Raw genomic sequence first — 15,377 nt, 5'->3', positions numbered from 1 at the left:
CAAGTTATATCACAGGTTATATCACATTGTCTGGGATTACTAAGGAATCTCAGTTAAATTTTATCTTAGTAAAAACTAAAAATACATGATCTATATCTATGTGGTCTATATGATCATTACTTTTGTCTTTACGTAAACTAAGGAAATATTCATCAATTACTTCTGAAGTTGTTTTTTTTTAGTTTCTGTAATTATGAAGAAAACCCCAACTTGTTTTGTATGTGCAAGACTGTAGAGCAGATTTACCCATATATATAGGAGTTGCACTTCTCCCCTTCCCTCACATCCCTCATAGGATTGAAGATAACTGAACGAATGTTTGTTATCCCACACATTTAAGATAAGATGTTTTACTACAAGGTAAAGAATAGCAAGTCTTTAGAGTGCTACAGCGCTGCCTTGTGGAATAGGCAGCATTAGCAGACACAACAGAAGCCTTCCTTAAACTTGGCTTTCGTGGTGTGAAATCTGTTCAAAATTAGCATTCTCAACAGAAGTGAGAGATAATAAAGTGAGTGATAATAAAGACTGATGCTTTCTAATACTTGAAATAGTGAGTACCAAAACAGTGTCTGTACTGTGTCAACCACTAAAATACCAAAAGAATTATCTGCAAATACCTAGCTTCCTAAGTTTTCTCTGGCAATGTTCCAAGGTTTGTAGAAGGTGAATCTGGACTAGATACTCTGGTACTTGGTTAATCCTGTAGAAAGGGCTCAGGTGACAGTCAAGAAAGGTGAATATTGGTTGAATAGATTTCTCAGATATAAAGTCAGAGGCACGAAATCCAATTTTAATTTTTTTTCTATTATAAATATTGAACCAAAATCTTACAGTTTATATAAAATCTTTACAATCTGTACATTTTCAATCTTCTCAGACAGCATTTTAACTTTTTCTAGTTGCCATAGAGATCAATTATAACAAAATAACAGATGCTACTGAACAAACACATAGTTCCAAAAACATATATAAGCTAATGTAAAAGTGGTTGTGTTTAACCTGAATATGAACAGTAGCCCTGCCTTGTTAATTGTGGTATTACTCAATCTATTTACTTTAAATTACCAGAATGCACGCCTAAAAAGTAAATGGGGGATGGGGGACTGGCGCTTGTTCTTTCTGTCTTCTTGTATGTGCAGCTGAACCTGGAGAAGGAAAAAGGTGAGTTTTTCATTTAAATAAGCCATGACAAGATAAATTTCAATATCAGTGTTTGCTACCATGACTTTTAAACAGCACTTTTAATTGTATCTTTTTTCCTAACATAAAGCACCTTGAAGATTAACACCAATGCAAGTGATTTTTGTTGGTAACTTTGTCAGTTTTAACAGTTTCCCTGTGGTTAGGTTCCACTATTAGTCCTTCATGCAGGAAAAAGGAAGTCTCAAAAGAAAGGACTCACACCATTTAAAAAAAAAATACAAGAGAGGGAGAAAAAACTGTAAATGGCTTTGGGCAAACAGAGAGCCTGAAGGTACTTAGAGAGCTCTGAAATTCTCCAGATATCAACTGACTTTTTTGCAGCAGGAATTTTTCAGCACACTTGTTTTCTAAGACATTCCTGCAGACAGATCTCTTTAAGTTATTCAGACTGAACAAGAAGACAACAGAAAAACATCGTTAGCACTTAAGACTGTACAAGTCTATGGTCATAACTCAATTTTGAGTATTAAATACTCTACCTAGTTACTCAGTAGCCTTTGGGTCAGCTGCTGATGTTAGAGAATTTTTCTTTTAAACAAGAGGTTTTGTTCATGATCTCCACCTTCAATCATAGACAAAGTATATGCATACACAAGAATTCAATTAGAATCTAGAGTTTAGACCACAGGTGAACATTTACCTTGGCTGCACAAGATTTATGAGTCTTATCTGCTCTTTTGGAGTATTTTTGAAATATGTGAAAATATATTCAACTTTTATCTCATTTAATTATTGCAGAAAGAGACTTTTATTTGCTAAATGCCTATTAGAAATACACCTTGCTGTAGTTCCCTGAATTAGAGGACAAAATCAAGAAGCTTACAGAAAATGGGCAAACCAAGTTTGCAGGCATGACCTGAAAGCCATTCTGATTGCTTTACTGATCAAAGTGCAATTCCATGTTACTGTTAATAGTTCAGGTTTAGTGTATGAGGAAAGAAAAAAGCTGCAAAATCTTCAGAACTTCTGGGTTTTTTCCTATGCATTTCAGTTATTTACAGTAATGTAACAGAAAATCTACTACTACTACTCTTTCCATCCATTTGTTTTTACTTATACATGGAGTTGCAAGCACAATCCAATCTCTTCAGATCAAGAATCACTAAACTGGCAGGTAGTTTCAAATTAACTTTCTTTATAAATGCAGCATTCATGTACTTAATTGTGACTGTAAATTGTGAATGGAATGTATATTTATACATATTATACATTTGAACACAAAGCACACATGCTATTGTTATAGGTTGACTAAATTTTAATCTATGAAGGACTTGGTAACAGGAGTTTTGAGGAGCATTAAGTGGACTTTGTTTCTGATGCTTATACGTGTGATGACAAATCTCTGATAAATGCAAGCAAGTTTTATACAACTGTAAGTGTACAGATTCTCTTGAAATGCAAATGCAATTTTAAATTTGGCTGTTCTGACAAGTAGATTTATCAGTAACTTGAAAGACACTTTTGTTGTTTCTTAACAATATGTACACTTTGCATCTTTAAATTACTTCCCTCACACCTTTTACTATACAAAATTTACAGACATAAGAGCACGCTTCATCTTGACTCTATGTAAAGTGCATGTGAAATCTAGGAGAGAGAAAATGGAGAAACCTTGCTAGGAGCTCTGGAATACAGTAGCTGTTGCACTGGGATTACTCTACAGTTTCACTCGTATTATGGCTCTAAAGGTTCTACTCAACCATGGCATCCACTTTGACGTGAGAGAAAAATAATCAGCCTTGTCCCATATCAACTGTATGGGGACAAGAACTTATCCCTTAAGCCAAATAAGTAGGACTAAGTGTTCCAAGTCATGGCACGGAATGCAAAAATGGAAGCAGTATTCAATGTTGAGTCTCTAGTCTCAGTTATTTTACCTTAATAAAGGTAAGTGTTTGAGCAGCAGAACTTCTAAAGCTCTGAAAGAGGTTTAAAAAAATTGTCAGTTTATCTTAAAGTTTAAGACTCAATCAAATATCAATAGCTTAACTACTTATTTTAATGTTCTTGTTAAGCTTTGGAAATAAAGGTGACAGTTCATGATTTTAATTGGTTTCAGCCCCGGTGAGAAGGAACTGTTTCTCTTAATGTAGTATTTCTACAGCTTTACTTCCTCAGCTTTATGGAACATTTATTTTCTACAAAACTGATTTTGGGCTAAATTTGAGGTGACACAGTCTTATGAACAGCTACTTTGTCAGAACACTTGTAGACTTAAGGTGTGCTGCTGGCAGCCAAGTCACTGGGGAATCCATGTGGTCTTCAACATGAACAGGGACTTCAGCAACACTCGCACTCCTTTTAAAAGCAAACCCAGAAGGTACTATTTTCATTGCACAAATAATGCTAAATTACCTTAAAAAGTCAAAGGAATGGATTTTTGTGTTTAGGAATGTATGTTTAATAGGGAAATGTGTTGAGTGAAGAGAACATTTCTGCTTAACATCCTTCAGGCTCTCTCTCCAGTTCACTTGGTAAAGCAGCTTTATCATAGCCCCTCCTTCAGTCTTACATTCTTCTGCAGATTTTCATCTGCTAGGAGCAGTCTCTGTGTTGTAGACTGTCAACTACATGGTTTCTTCTCTGGATTGTGAGAGATTCAATTTTTTTATGTGCCTGTTCCAGTTGGATCTTCAAACCTTCATTGTCTGCCTTTAGAATATTTCTTTCCTAAAGAAACAAAAAATAGAGAATTGTATTTCATTTTGCATTTGTTTCAGGATGTCTGGTTGTATATTTAGGTTGACTGCCATAAACAGAAGTTGGTATAGCTCTTGTCAGGGGAACAGAACCAGAAACTCATTTGAACATTTCCACAGTCACTGGTCTGTCTTCTGTGTGTCCTGTTACAACTTCCCAGCAGCAGGTATCTATGTCCACAGCCTGCATTTATCCACCCTCCCCTGCTCCTGTCATAACAGCAGTAGTCTAGGGGAAACAACACCACAGCTCACACTTTACCACTCTACTAATGCAGAAATTGATGTACCACAGTCTAAGATGTTAATTTATAACATCATCTGCTGTTTAGTAATTGAGGTCAGGATCTGCTGAGGGAGCAAGGTCAGGTGTAAACTGTGGGACTCGTATGAGTGGGACATTTTAAAGAATGAGTTTTTATAAGTGCGTCCATGCTTCACATCCTTGTTATATTGAATATACTGTTGATTGAAAGGGAAGTGGTCTGTGTTGGAAGATTCTTGACCTAACCTCTGTCTTAATAAACCATTCGTCTTTCATAAAAGATTAATTCACTTTAACAACAGCAAAGGATATTTTGAAAGTTATACTGATCATTCAAAGATCAGGGTATAGTCCTGTTGGACTGTTTCCATGTTGGTTGTTCACAGAATAGTGCTAAGTAATGAGTAAAGTATGAAAATAAGTCTGACTGTTCCTCGTAATTATAGCTGGATCCATACATCAGTTGCATGGTTGATATTGTGATAGTCTCCTTAATCTGTCTGGCAGGCGTTGTTTCTACAAACCTGAATTTGGACCAAATTTGAGGTGACACAGTCTTATGAATAGCTACTTTGTCAGATCTCTTGTAGAGTAAGATGAGACAAAACTGGGCTGATGAAGGTGAAATCTACCAAGAAGCATCATGTCTGTTCACACAGCAAAATGTCTTGGTGACTTACATTTGTCAGTTGAACAAAAGCAGAGTTGCCTGCCCTCCCAGCCCTATATATTCAGTCACGTAGGGGAGCAGAGGCCAGCAAAATCAGGAAGAAATTCAGAACTATGTTCCTCATTTTATGGAGTAACATCCTGTCCTCAGTGATTGGATTATGTTCACATTCCAAAACTGACAGGGATCAGCATGATCATAACAAGGGCTTAAAAATTTACTCCTTAAGCCCTATGTTAGTGCTAAAATTTATAATTGAAGTAAAGTATTGCTGGAGTTTAAAGAGGCTGAGAATTTACAGTGCTATTCATGGGTTATTTAATTTCAATTAAATTGGCAATTAATTACACTGGAGTAAGGTGACACCTTCCCACCCAGCCCCTCCCCTATACCCTCCAATCATTTGATGGTACTGTTGTGTAAAATAGAATTTGTTTCATTATGTATGTACCTGCTCAAGTTCCTGGTATGAGGGTTTACAGCTGTGATGCTCCTCCTTCATTTTCTGGCTGGAGTCCTTGTTTTCCCATTTAACAAATGCCTTTTTGCGGCCTAGAAGTGGGCTTGGAAATGTGGATAGTGGAGTTGTCTGGAGATAAGGATTTTCTGGCATCCTATGTTCTTTCTTCTCTCTCCGCTTACGAGATACATCACCAGCCAGCAGTACAGGATCAGTCTGTGTACCTTTATGAACCACAGCAGGTTTCAGTCTCACTGAGATTTTCTGAGCCGAGGAACCCATGAGCATAATGGTTCGGTCCTTGCTGCCTTCACTGTGTTCCACTACTTCCCCATTAGGAAAGGTGAATGATCCTTCTTCTTGTCCTTTAATAAAATATATACAGTAAACTGAGGCAAGGTCTCATCCCAGGAAAGGAGAAACAGGAGGCATAGTAATAAAACATTTTAATAAATAAAACAACATTTATTCCTTATTGATTTTTACATTCATTGCTCTCCAAAATAGGTGTCGTTAAAAGTTTCTCAATGTTGTGTCTCTTGGAACAACTTTTTGCCCTGTCTTGGTAAGATAAATGTGGATCAGTAAGAAGAAAACAGGTGTGGCATCAAGGTCAGATAGAGAAAAACCTTGATATGGGTAAGAGGTTTTATATAGACCATTTACATCAGTGATTGGGCAGAAAGATTAAATGTGGATGCTCATTCAGTGTTACCACAACATGAAGCTGTAAGAGAAGAGCTGGTGTAAGAGCTCACCAATCCGCTCTCCATCATCTACCAACAGTCCTGGCTCACTGGGGAGGTCCCAGATGATTGGAAGCTGGTGAATGTCACGCCCATCCACAAAAAGGGCTGGAAAGAGGACCCAGGAAACTCCAGGTCGGTCAGGCTGACCTCAGTGCCCGGCAAGGTTATGGAGCAGATCATCATAAGTGCAATCACACAGCACCTACAGGATGGACAAGGGACCAGACCCAGCCAGCACGGGATTAGGAAGGGCAGGTCCTGTCTGACCAACCTGATCTCCTTTTATGATCAGGTGACCCGCCTGGTGGATGAGGGGAAGGCTGTGGATGTGTCTACCTGGACTTCAGCAAAGCCTTTGACACCGTCTCCCACAGCATACTCCTGAAAAAGCTGGCAGCTCACGGCTTGGGCAGGGGCACTCTGTGCTGGGTTAGGAACTGGCTGAAGGGCCGGGCCCAGAGAGTGGTGGTGAACGGTGCTGCATCCAGTTGGCAGCCAGTCACCAGTGGTGTCCCCCAGGGATCAGTGTTGGGCCCAGTCCTGTTTAATATCTTTACTGATGATTTCGATGAGGGGATTGAGTCCACCATCAGCAAATTTGCAGATGACATGAGGTTGGGGGGGAGTGTCGATCAGCTGGAAGGCAGGAGGGCTCTGCAGAGGGACCTGGACAGACTGGAGAGTTGGGCTGATTCCAACGGGATGAGGTTCAACAAGGCCAAGTGCCAGGTCCTGCACTTTGGCCACAACAACCCCCTGCAGCACTACAGGCTGGGCACAGAGGGGCTGGAGAGCAGCCAGGCACAAAGGGACCTGGGAGTTTGGATTGACAGGAAGCTGAACATGAGCCAGTAGTGTGCCCAGGTGGCCAAGAAGGCCAATGGCATCCTGGCCTGGATCAGGAACACTGTGGCCGGCAGGAGCAGGGAAGTGATTCTTCCCCTGTACTCAGGGCTGCTGAGGCCACACCTGGAGTGCTGTGTCCAGTTCTGGGCCACTCAGTTCAGGAAGGATATTGAGGTTCTGGAGCAGGTCCAGAGAAGAGCAACCAGGCTGGTGAAGGCACTGGAGCACAAGTCCTATGAGGAGAGGCTGAGGGAGCTGGGGCTGTTTAGTCTGGAGGAGTCTCAAGGGAGACCTCATCACTCTCTACAACTCCCTGCCAGGAGGTTGTAGCCAGGTGGGGGTTGGTCTCTTCTCCCAGACAACCAGCAGTAGGACAAGAGGGCACGGTCTTAAGCTGTGCCAGGGGAGGTTTAGGTTGGATATTAGGAAGAAATATTTTACAGAGAGAGTAATCAGGTATTCGAATGGGCTGCCCACGGAGGTGGTGGATTCTTCCTCCCTGGAGTTTTTAAGATGAGAGTGGATGTGGCACTTAGTGCCATGGTCTAGTAACCACAGTGGTGTTGGATCAAGGGTTGGACTTGAGAATCTCAGAGGTCCCTTCCAACCCAGCTGATTCTATGATTCTAAGATACAAATTACCCACTTTATAAAAGTGAAATAATGGTGGTTTTTAATTTTACCCTGCTTTTGTATATGTCATCCTAAAATATTTTTACTTTTGCGATTAAAAGTAAAAACAGGGGGAGGGCAAACCCACAATGTTAGAAGCCATGGGTAGAAGATGTGATTAAAGGATTTTAAAAAGACCTGTTTCAGTAATTTCTATTTTTGGGAAGAAAACAGAGTAAGACGGTATGTTCAGGCACGAGGGGAAAGAACAAGCAGTCCAGTAGCTGCTTCAGGCTCTGGAGAATTAAATGTGGATATGGATGAACAATTCATCTGTACATCTTCAATCTAGACCTGAATTCTCATGCTTTGACATGACATGGTGTTGAGAGGTACCACATTCTGGTGTACTGCGTTGTGATGGACCAGGCCACACACTATATTTCAGTCTCTATAAGCATGACATCCCATGAGCTGGTTATTAGTGCTGCAGGTGCAATCATAGAGCTGCACATAGTATCAAGAGAAATTGACCACACTGAGCTTCATGTAAGTGCTAATAGGAAAACTAAGACTGAATCCAGGAGTATGAATATTAAGGACAACAGAAAAGATTGATAATTAAAGTGGCAGGAAGCGGATTTCAAGAATATTAGATATAGGCAAAGAGCAGGAGAGAAATTCAAAGAAAGTGAATATGGAGAGAGTTGGAACATCAACATCAAAATTAAAACAAGAGTAGCCTGATCTTTTTCAAGGACAACACTTACTCCTTTGGGAGCCTACATGGTAATACACAATATGAAATGTTTATACAGCTTATTTGATACAAGGAGAAAAGAACAGAGAGGTGTAGATTTTTCATTTCTGATTCTGTGAAAAGTGGATGGATGGAGAGGAATTACAGATTCACCTACCAAAGTGGAAAAAATAAAGACAACATCTTGGCTTTCCTATCACGCAAATATATAAGTAAACTGACTTTATAAACTCCACATTAAAATTTGAGTCAGAATTGTAATAGTGCGATAGTCAATGTTACAACAGTGCTAAAAAACAAGACCTGCTTGTCACAAGGTGAGACAATTAAGGGAACCTGTCAGCTGTTCTGGTCAGAGCATCTAGTTCTCGTGAGAGTCTGGCAGAAGATTTACTCATTTTTTTTTTGTGGAATTTGTGTACCATACATTGCGTAGTGTGACAAGAGATCTCCCAGAAAGGGAGTCCGTCTTTATTCAGCCTAGAACTGCAATGGTGCTACTTGATACGAACTCACTTATACCTGGTTCTAGTTTCTATGTTGATAAAACACTGCAGTTAATTAACAAAACCTAAAACGATGCTGTATAACTCAGCCTAAAAAAAAAAGGAGCAAGGGAAAGATTATCTTGATCTTTTGATCTTTTTAATGTGATCTTTTCAATGTGATCTTTTCTTACCATGGAATTGCTCTTTTACTCCTACTGGGCAGAGGCTTGATGCAAGAGCAGATGTTGGGCTGCTGTCTGCAACTGAAGTTTTGGATCTTCTCTTGCACTCTATCACAACCAGGTCTTTGCACTGCTTGTGACAGTTCATTCCGCAGTCTATAAACAAAACAAAGTTTACATGATTCAGTGGCTCTGGTGTAGCATCTAAGATAGCTCTCACACTGTGTTGGCTCCCTGGGAAGCATGAAACCTTTAGTGTTCTCTACGTACATTACCTGTAACAACATACATCTGGTAAACAGACCAATGATATCCCTTTACTATATACGTCTGAAACTCCCTTTCATTATGAAAATACAAAATGGCAATATTCAGTCACAACAGTCTTCTGACTGTAGGAGTTGCAGAGAAAGCAAATGAAGAAGAAAACTACAAAATATATGTTGGGAATGTGCTGCACAGTATTCAGAGAGTGTTGATGTTTGTGCCCCAGGGTCTGTTCCCAAACCTCCTAAATTCAGTGATGTCTTGCAAAGCATTAGAGCTGATATTTTACAAGTTCCTTCATCTTTGCATTTCTTCTGTACCATCTGTTGTACTATTCTTGAATCAGTCTTCTCCTCCCTGAGAGGTCAGATTAAATAGGTCCATAGACACAGCAATGGATCACAGGATGATCAGGGGTTTTTGCCATTCACTATCAATTATAGTTTAAAATTAACAAAGTATAGAGTACCTTACCTTTGCATCTGTATCCTTGTTTAATGACTCCCCATAGCTAAAATTCAAACAAACAAATTAATATATTTCTCTGCATGTTTGATACCTCCAAATATAAAAATACACTAAAAGCTCCACTTGCAGAATATCTTGTTTTCCTGCACTTTTAATCGTAAGGTCAAAATCTGAACTATTCACCTCTTCAGCATAAGGTAAACAGAATATTTCATGTGTGTTCCTCAATCTCAAGCAAAATACTTTGATCTAGTCACTAATGAACACATCAGCAGATCTGATAGACCCCCTTGAGAAATTGTGGAGCTGGAGTAGATGGAGAATTCTTCTATCTCAGCATCCTTGTCTGATCCCAGCTGAACAGAAGATTGGTAGGACAGTCAGTTTTATTAAATCTTTCTATGCCACAGGCAGGGGGCATGTTATGTCTGTATAAGGACATGAGTTCTATCAGCCCCGTGGGGTGGAAGGCTCTGGATTTGGAAGTCTTGCCTGAGACTGTGTTTGGTGCACAACCAAAGACCCCAAGGTATGACCCATGTTTAAAGAGATATTAGTGTACTGCCAAGAGGCGTGTAAAGGATACCTTAAACAGCTACACAGACACAAGTCTGATGTTCTATATAGCTTCACTGATGTTTTACATAGATCCATTTCTGTATATGACACAGGTGATTATGAGAGAAAAAAGGCATTATTCCAAAGAATGTTAACATAATTTACTAAAAAGTAAGCTTACAAATCCAGCACAGTTGTCACAGAAAGTAGGCCTTAAGTAAGTGGTCTCTTGGAAGTTGTGAGCAAAGCCAAGTCCTAATTTGGAATAGATTGAGCTAGCCCTCATAAAGTAAGCTGTTATTTCATCCCTGCTAATCAGACCTTCCCTGAAAAAAAAAAAAAAAGTTTTGAGATATATATTTTGTTAAAAGCATAAAGAGAATTAAATATATCTTTGTTCACATAATAGCAGTAGTTTAATGAGCGAAAAATTGTTCCCAAAATACACAGAAGGCTATCTACACATTTAAAATGCAGACTGTAAGGATAAAGGGAATATCTGCATATGTCATGCAATCTCAAAACTACTTCATACTAAGCATCTGAATAATCACTATTGTAATTTTTTACACTTTAATATGTTAAGAAAAATTTTCCTAATTTTATCAAAATACACATTTGCCAATTATCTATTTTTTAGGGACAGCTTTATCTTACAAAATATCTTTCGTAGCATATACTAAATATTAAAAAAAAAAATAGTTCTTTTTCTATTATCTGTTCTTCCTTCTAAATCAGCTTGGTTACCACTGCTGTAAGCCCTTGAAGATGTCATTCACAACACATTTAGAAAATGCTTTTGTCAGTCATGTTTTCACTTCTGTTTGTGCATGAAGAGGATGCTTTTACCACTCTAATGTTAGAAATACAATTTAAACACAAGACCCCCCAAATCCCTCCCAAAACAGACGCTACAAAGTTGATAAGCAGGTACTCACCAGTCCTTTGCCATTACACAAAATGAGAATGGAAAACTGGCAGCTATCTTTTCAAATTCTTCCTGGGAGATATATCCATCCTGATCATGGTCATAATTTTTGAAGACAGACTGCACAAGGTAATAGCAGAATAGTTTATAATGAGGATGGTCTGAATTACTGCTTCAGAAAGTCTCTACATTATTTATGGATTTCCTCTCCCTTTCTCTCCCAGTGTCTATTAAACAGTGCAACAGTCTAATTTCTTTTTTTGCTTGAAACTAAAGAAGAATTATGATTTCTTGATTTGCAGCAAAACATCAAGTCAACACAGGCTGGAGTGTTCCTTTTTACTTTTGCTTTAAGATCATTTTTTCCAGGCCCACATATACAACTTGTACTAGTGGTCTCAATTAGTGCTCTCAGTGACGATTTCTGTAGCCAAATCAGTGTAGCTGCCTAGCTTATTTTATCAAGTCAATGTTATGAGAAAATCAGTTATATGACAGAATTGTCAGGTAGACACCCATTTCCACTTGTGGAATGCATTACTGTTTGTCTCTGGCCCTAAGGCAAGGAGGAAACCTAGTCAGATTCAGAAATACATTCCAAAACAGCATGTATCAAAGCATGCTTCGCAATATTAGAAGTTCTTAGAAAGAAAAGAGATGAAGCAGGCATGCAAAACCAAACTCTTTAGAAATTGACTCCCTGGCTCCTTGAAAGAGTGACTCTGGAACTATACAAACCAGCATTCACACTTCCCACTAGCTCCTCAGCCATTTAAGGAATTTCCATCCATGCCTCACTGGCCACTGCTGCTCTTTACAGCTAGGCAAAAATATCTATTTGTGAGGACAGAAGTGATCACAAGCTCAGCACCACTTTGAATGCATTCATTATTTTTTCCCATCCCTGTATCTTTTCATACCTAGAGATTGAGACTACGACTGATATGTAAGGTACATGGGCCAACCTTACTTACATCTACCATCCTCTGAACATGTTTGCTGATGGTTTTTGGATCAGGTTTTGGGGCCACTCCTGAGGCCCAGTCTGCAACTACTGGTGGTTTGCAGGGTGTCAAAGGCTGAAATAAATCAAATGGAACTTTATTAGTACCACATGGAAAGATTTTCAGTATTACACTTCTGTCATTTGTGACAGTGGACTATGTGATACAGGACTGCAGAAATGACCTATTGGACCTGACATCATACTTTCGATAGTTACATGGTGTTTCAGAGGAAGCTCTTCCCTGAACTGTTCAAAACAGCAGTCATTCCTTAAATTGTCACAGTTCACTGGCAGAACTGAAAAATCACCATCTTTTCCACATTTATAAAACAGGAAGAAAACTACCATGTAACACTCGTGGGTCTCATCATTTGAATCATATAAGAATTCTTTATTTGAAAGAAACAGTATCAACTGCCAAGACTGAGACTGATGTTATGTCTCTACACAAGTATCTTCATTTGTCTTTGTGTTCACATTATAAAACCTGATATGGTGTCAACTCTCCCATGTATTCTAGCTTAGACTTAATCGTCAGTCAAATAATTTATGCTTCACTCAGTATATAAGGCTAAAAATCTTTCAATTTAGCATAAAATAAAGTTAAATTAAATTAACACAAGGGATAAAATTTACATTACTCATAAAAAAACTTCTGTTAAGAATCTTACAGCAGCTCGGTGACTTCGTGGCTCTCGTGCATATGAAAGCTCATAAATTTCATCTTCTGTGTAGTAAAGGTCAAGGGACAGCTGAAAACAAACATATTAGTTTAATCCCAAAACAGCTGGTACTACTTTATAAACTTGTTTCTGGAGTGCATTCATATTTTTTGGTACATTATTTTTTAATTTAGGTTGCACCTAGAAGAGTGCACTTAAGCTGCACAGGTGTTCACAGTGATTTGAAATGGGTACAATTCTACATTCCAGACTGCTATTGCCATTATCTGGACATCTGTAACATTACAGTGCTACAGTCATTAGCACAGCAAGTGACTGCAGGCATAATCAGCAGTCACTTAATACATAACCTGAAAAACACTGTCACTCCCATAATATTCAAGTGGTCTACTGTGCAGCTAAGTACAAAAGCACCATTCCAGTGAAACTGTCCGTCTCAAATTCTCAGAAAACTCTTGTTTAAACATGTCACATGTGACTGTGTTGAGCTAAGTATAAGATGAGGATAAAAGATGGACTAGGATATATTTAGTGAGAACATTTAGCTGTCAACAGCAGTTATGTAAAGGGAAGAACATTATACCTGGGTAAATATTATCAAATTTAGCTTTGCTTTTGCATGTGTCCTGGAAAATAGTCTAGCAAATATTTTATAGACTGGAAACAAATTTCAAGCTAAGATGAAGAGTGGTAACATGACGGTTTTTGAATATTTGAATAGAAAGCCAGGTGTAAATGTGTTATGAGCCTCAATGTGTGACAAGTCCAAAAAAAATGTAAACATTTTACAAAGAGTCAAAATTGCTGCAGTCATATGTATATAAATTAAGAAACAAAAATAAGGTATTTTATTCAATGAATAGCCTTATTCAAGTTCCAGATATGCAGTAACTTTCTTGTGAACAACTGCAAAAATTACTTTTGTACTCAAAATAGTCAATAATTGTAGATTCTTGGGGAAATCTTAAAGTAGTTTCTGACACTCAAAAAACAAAAGTCCAAATGTTATGCTACTTCTCTCATGATTTATGTATGGGATTACTAATACCTCTTCATACTGATTTGCCTGTTAATGGGAAAGCATATGAATAAAGGAAACAGAAGAAGGAGGAAGACTGTTGAAAAAATCAGGAAAAAATGAAAAATTATCTGCCCTAGAGTATTAGAACTTCAGAAGCTCCTGCACTGAAATGAAGTATTTCTTTTCAATTATGTCCTGTCATATATAGCTGTATGAAATTGTGACCTAAGTTTTACATATTTGTAATAGCCATTTTTATAAACATTATTTAAAAGAAAAAAAAAAGCAGTATAATTTCAGACAAAACATTTAAAACAAATAGCAAGAAGAAGTAAGAAATTCACATTGCTTTACTTCAGGCCCTGGGCACCTGTGCTTAATTTCACACAAGAGTGCTCCCAGAGATAACAAATAACCTCAGGCACATAAGCATTTTTATCTATTAGCTTTTTCCTGAACCAGGGCTTATAACCAGAAAGAGGAAGTGGACTATTTAGTTTTTCCAAGCTGAGATACTTGTCAAGGCTAAACAAAACTGAGAACCCCAAAGGTGGATTTACGATTTTAATAAAAGGTAGTATTTTAACTTACTAGGAGAAGTTAAAAGTACTGTTGTAACAGACGTCCTAGGTAGTATCAGTTTTTTTAGTAGCACAGCACTGACTAGAATATGACTGGAAGAGTAATACAGCAACTATACTTGACTAATGTTTATGTCAGACAGTTTTTTAAGTACCAGAAGAAACCTGGTTAGAGATGTGGTATCTTGAGGGACTGAACTTTCACATAATTGTGTGAAAGTTTGTATTTTCAAGGCAAGGAATATTTGTATGCAATCTTCTGCCTCCAGGGTGCATCTAAGGAAGCTTTCCGTCTTTCTCCCTGTTTAGGCTCAATCAGCAGAGGATTCAGAGCACTTCTTTATTGAAAGTACAGAGAGTGCATACTACTATAGTGAAGCAGAAATAAACAATTCCTTCCCTCATAGAAATAACTGGAAGCATACTGGCACCTCTGCTCTTGCTGACAGATAAATCAGTATGAGGAGCTTTTTCTCTTCTATTACTGTACATTTCTCTTTAAGGAAAAAAAATCTTACAATATTACGTATTCATAATTAATTAATTAATGGAATTCTCTACTTAGTTGTTTGAGAGGTATATGAAATTTTTAAATGGAGGTATTTATCTTACGTAACAGACTTACTGTAAGCAAATGAACAAGGTCCATATTAGCCTCCAGGGGAAGTGGCATTTCCTGGAGTTGTATCAACTCATTTATGTGGTTATACAAGGAGTATAGTTTGTATATGTTAATTTTTTTGTCCTCCAAGTAGTCTGGCATGCCCTCATAAAGTGATATCAAGTCTTTCAGGTGGACCCCAAGGATTGGGATCTTAAAGTTACTGCACTCGTTATAGGCCCGTCGGTAACTATCATAATTTCTGTAGGATGAAAGCAGTTCTGTCATTTCATTAAACACCTAAAAATAAAAAGAAAACAGAAAAAT

The 15,377-nt window shown here is 38.1% G+C and overlaps 1 protein-coding gene across 2 annotated transcripts in view; it reads right to left on the bottom strand.

Annotated features, from left to right (window-relative positions):
- Positions 1-767: 767 nt before the first annotated feature.
- RASGRP1 (RAS guanyl releasing protein 1) overlaps positions 768-15,377 on the bottom strand; it is a 43,036-nt gene continuing 28,426 nt past the window's right edge. The window contains exons 9-18 of one of the 2 annotated variants that reach the window (XR_003539977.2): positions 15,075-15,350; positions 12,836-12,916; positions 12,133-12,237; positions 11,169-11,278; positions 10,412-10,556; positions 9,679-9,715; positions 8,947-9,093; positions 5,292-5,665; positions 3,562-3,876; positions 768-1,148 (exon numbers count right to left, since the gene is read on the bottom strand). Coding sequence is in view for 1 of the 2 variants with exons in the window: in XM_027717032.2 (XP_027572833.1) it covers positions 3,742-3,876; positions 5,292-5,665; positions 8,947-9,093; positions 9,679-9,715; positions 10,412-10,556; positions 11,169-11,278; positions 12,133-12,237; positions 12,836-12,916; positions 15,075-15,350 (1,410 nt within the window). In the remaining variant the exon portion in view is untranslated. Of the gene's footprint in view, positions 3,877-5,291; positions 5,666-8,946; positions 9,094-9,678; positions 9,716-10,411; positions 10,557-11,168; positions 11,279-12,132; positions 12,238-12,835; positions 12,917-15,074; positions 15,351-15,377 lie in introns of both variants that reach the window. The other variant, XM_027717032.2, reaches the window with a different exon arrangement.

This window comes from Pipra filicauda, unplaced genomic scaffold (genome assembly GCF_003945595.2).
Source record: "Pipra filicauda isolate LSUMZ 115617 unplaced genomic scaffold, ASM394559v2 scaffold145_size1923396_pilon, whole genome shotgun sequence".
In the NCBI taxonomy this organism is placed as follows: domain Eukaryota; kingdom Metazoa; phylum Chordata; class Aves; order Passeriformes; family Pipridae; genus Pipra; species Pipra filicauda.
The sequence above is the reverse complement of the archived record's forward strand: the minus strand, read 5'-3'. Positions and strand labels throughout refer to the sequence as shown.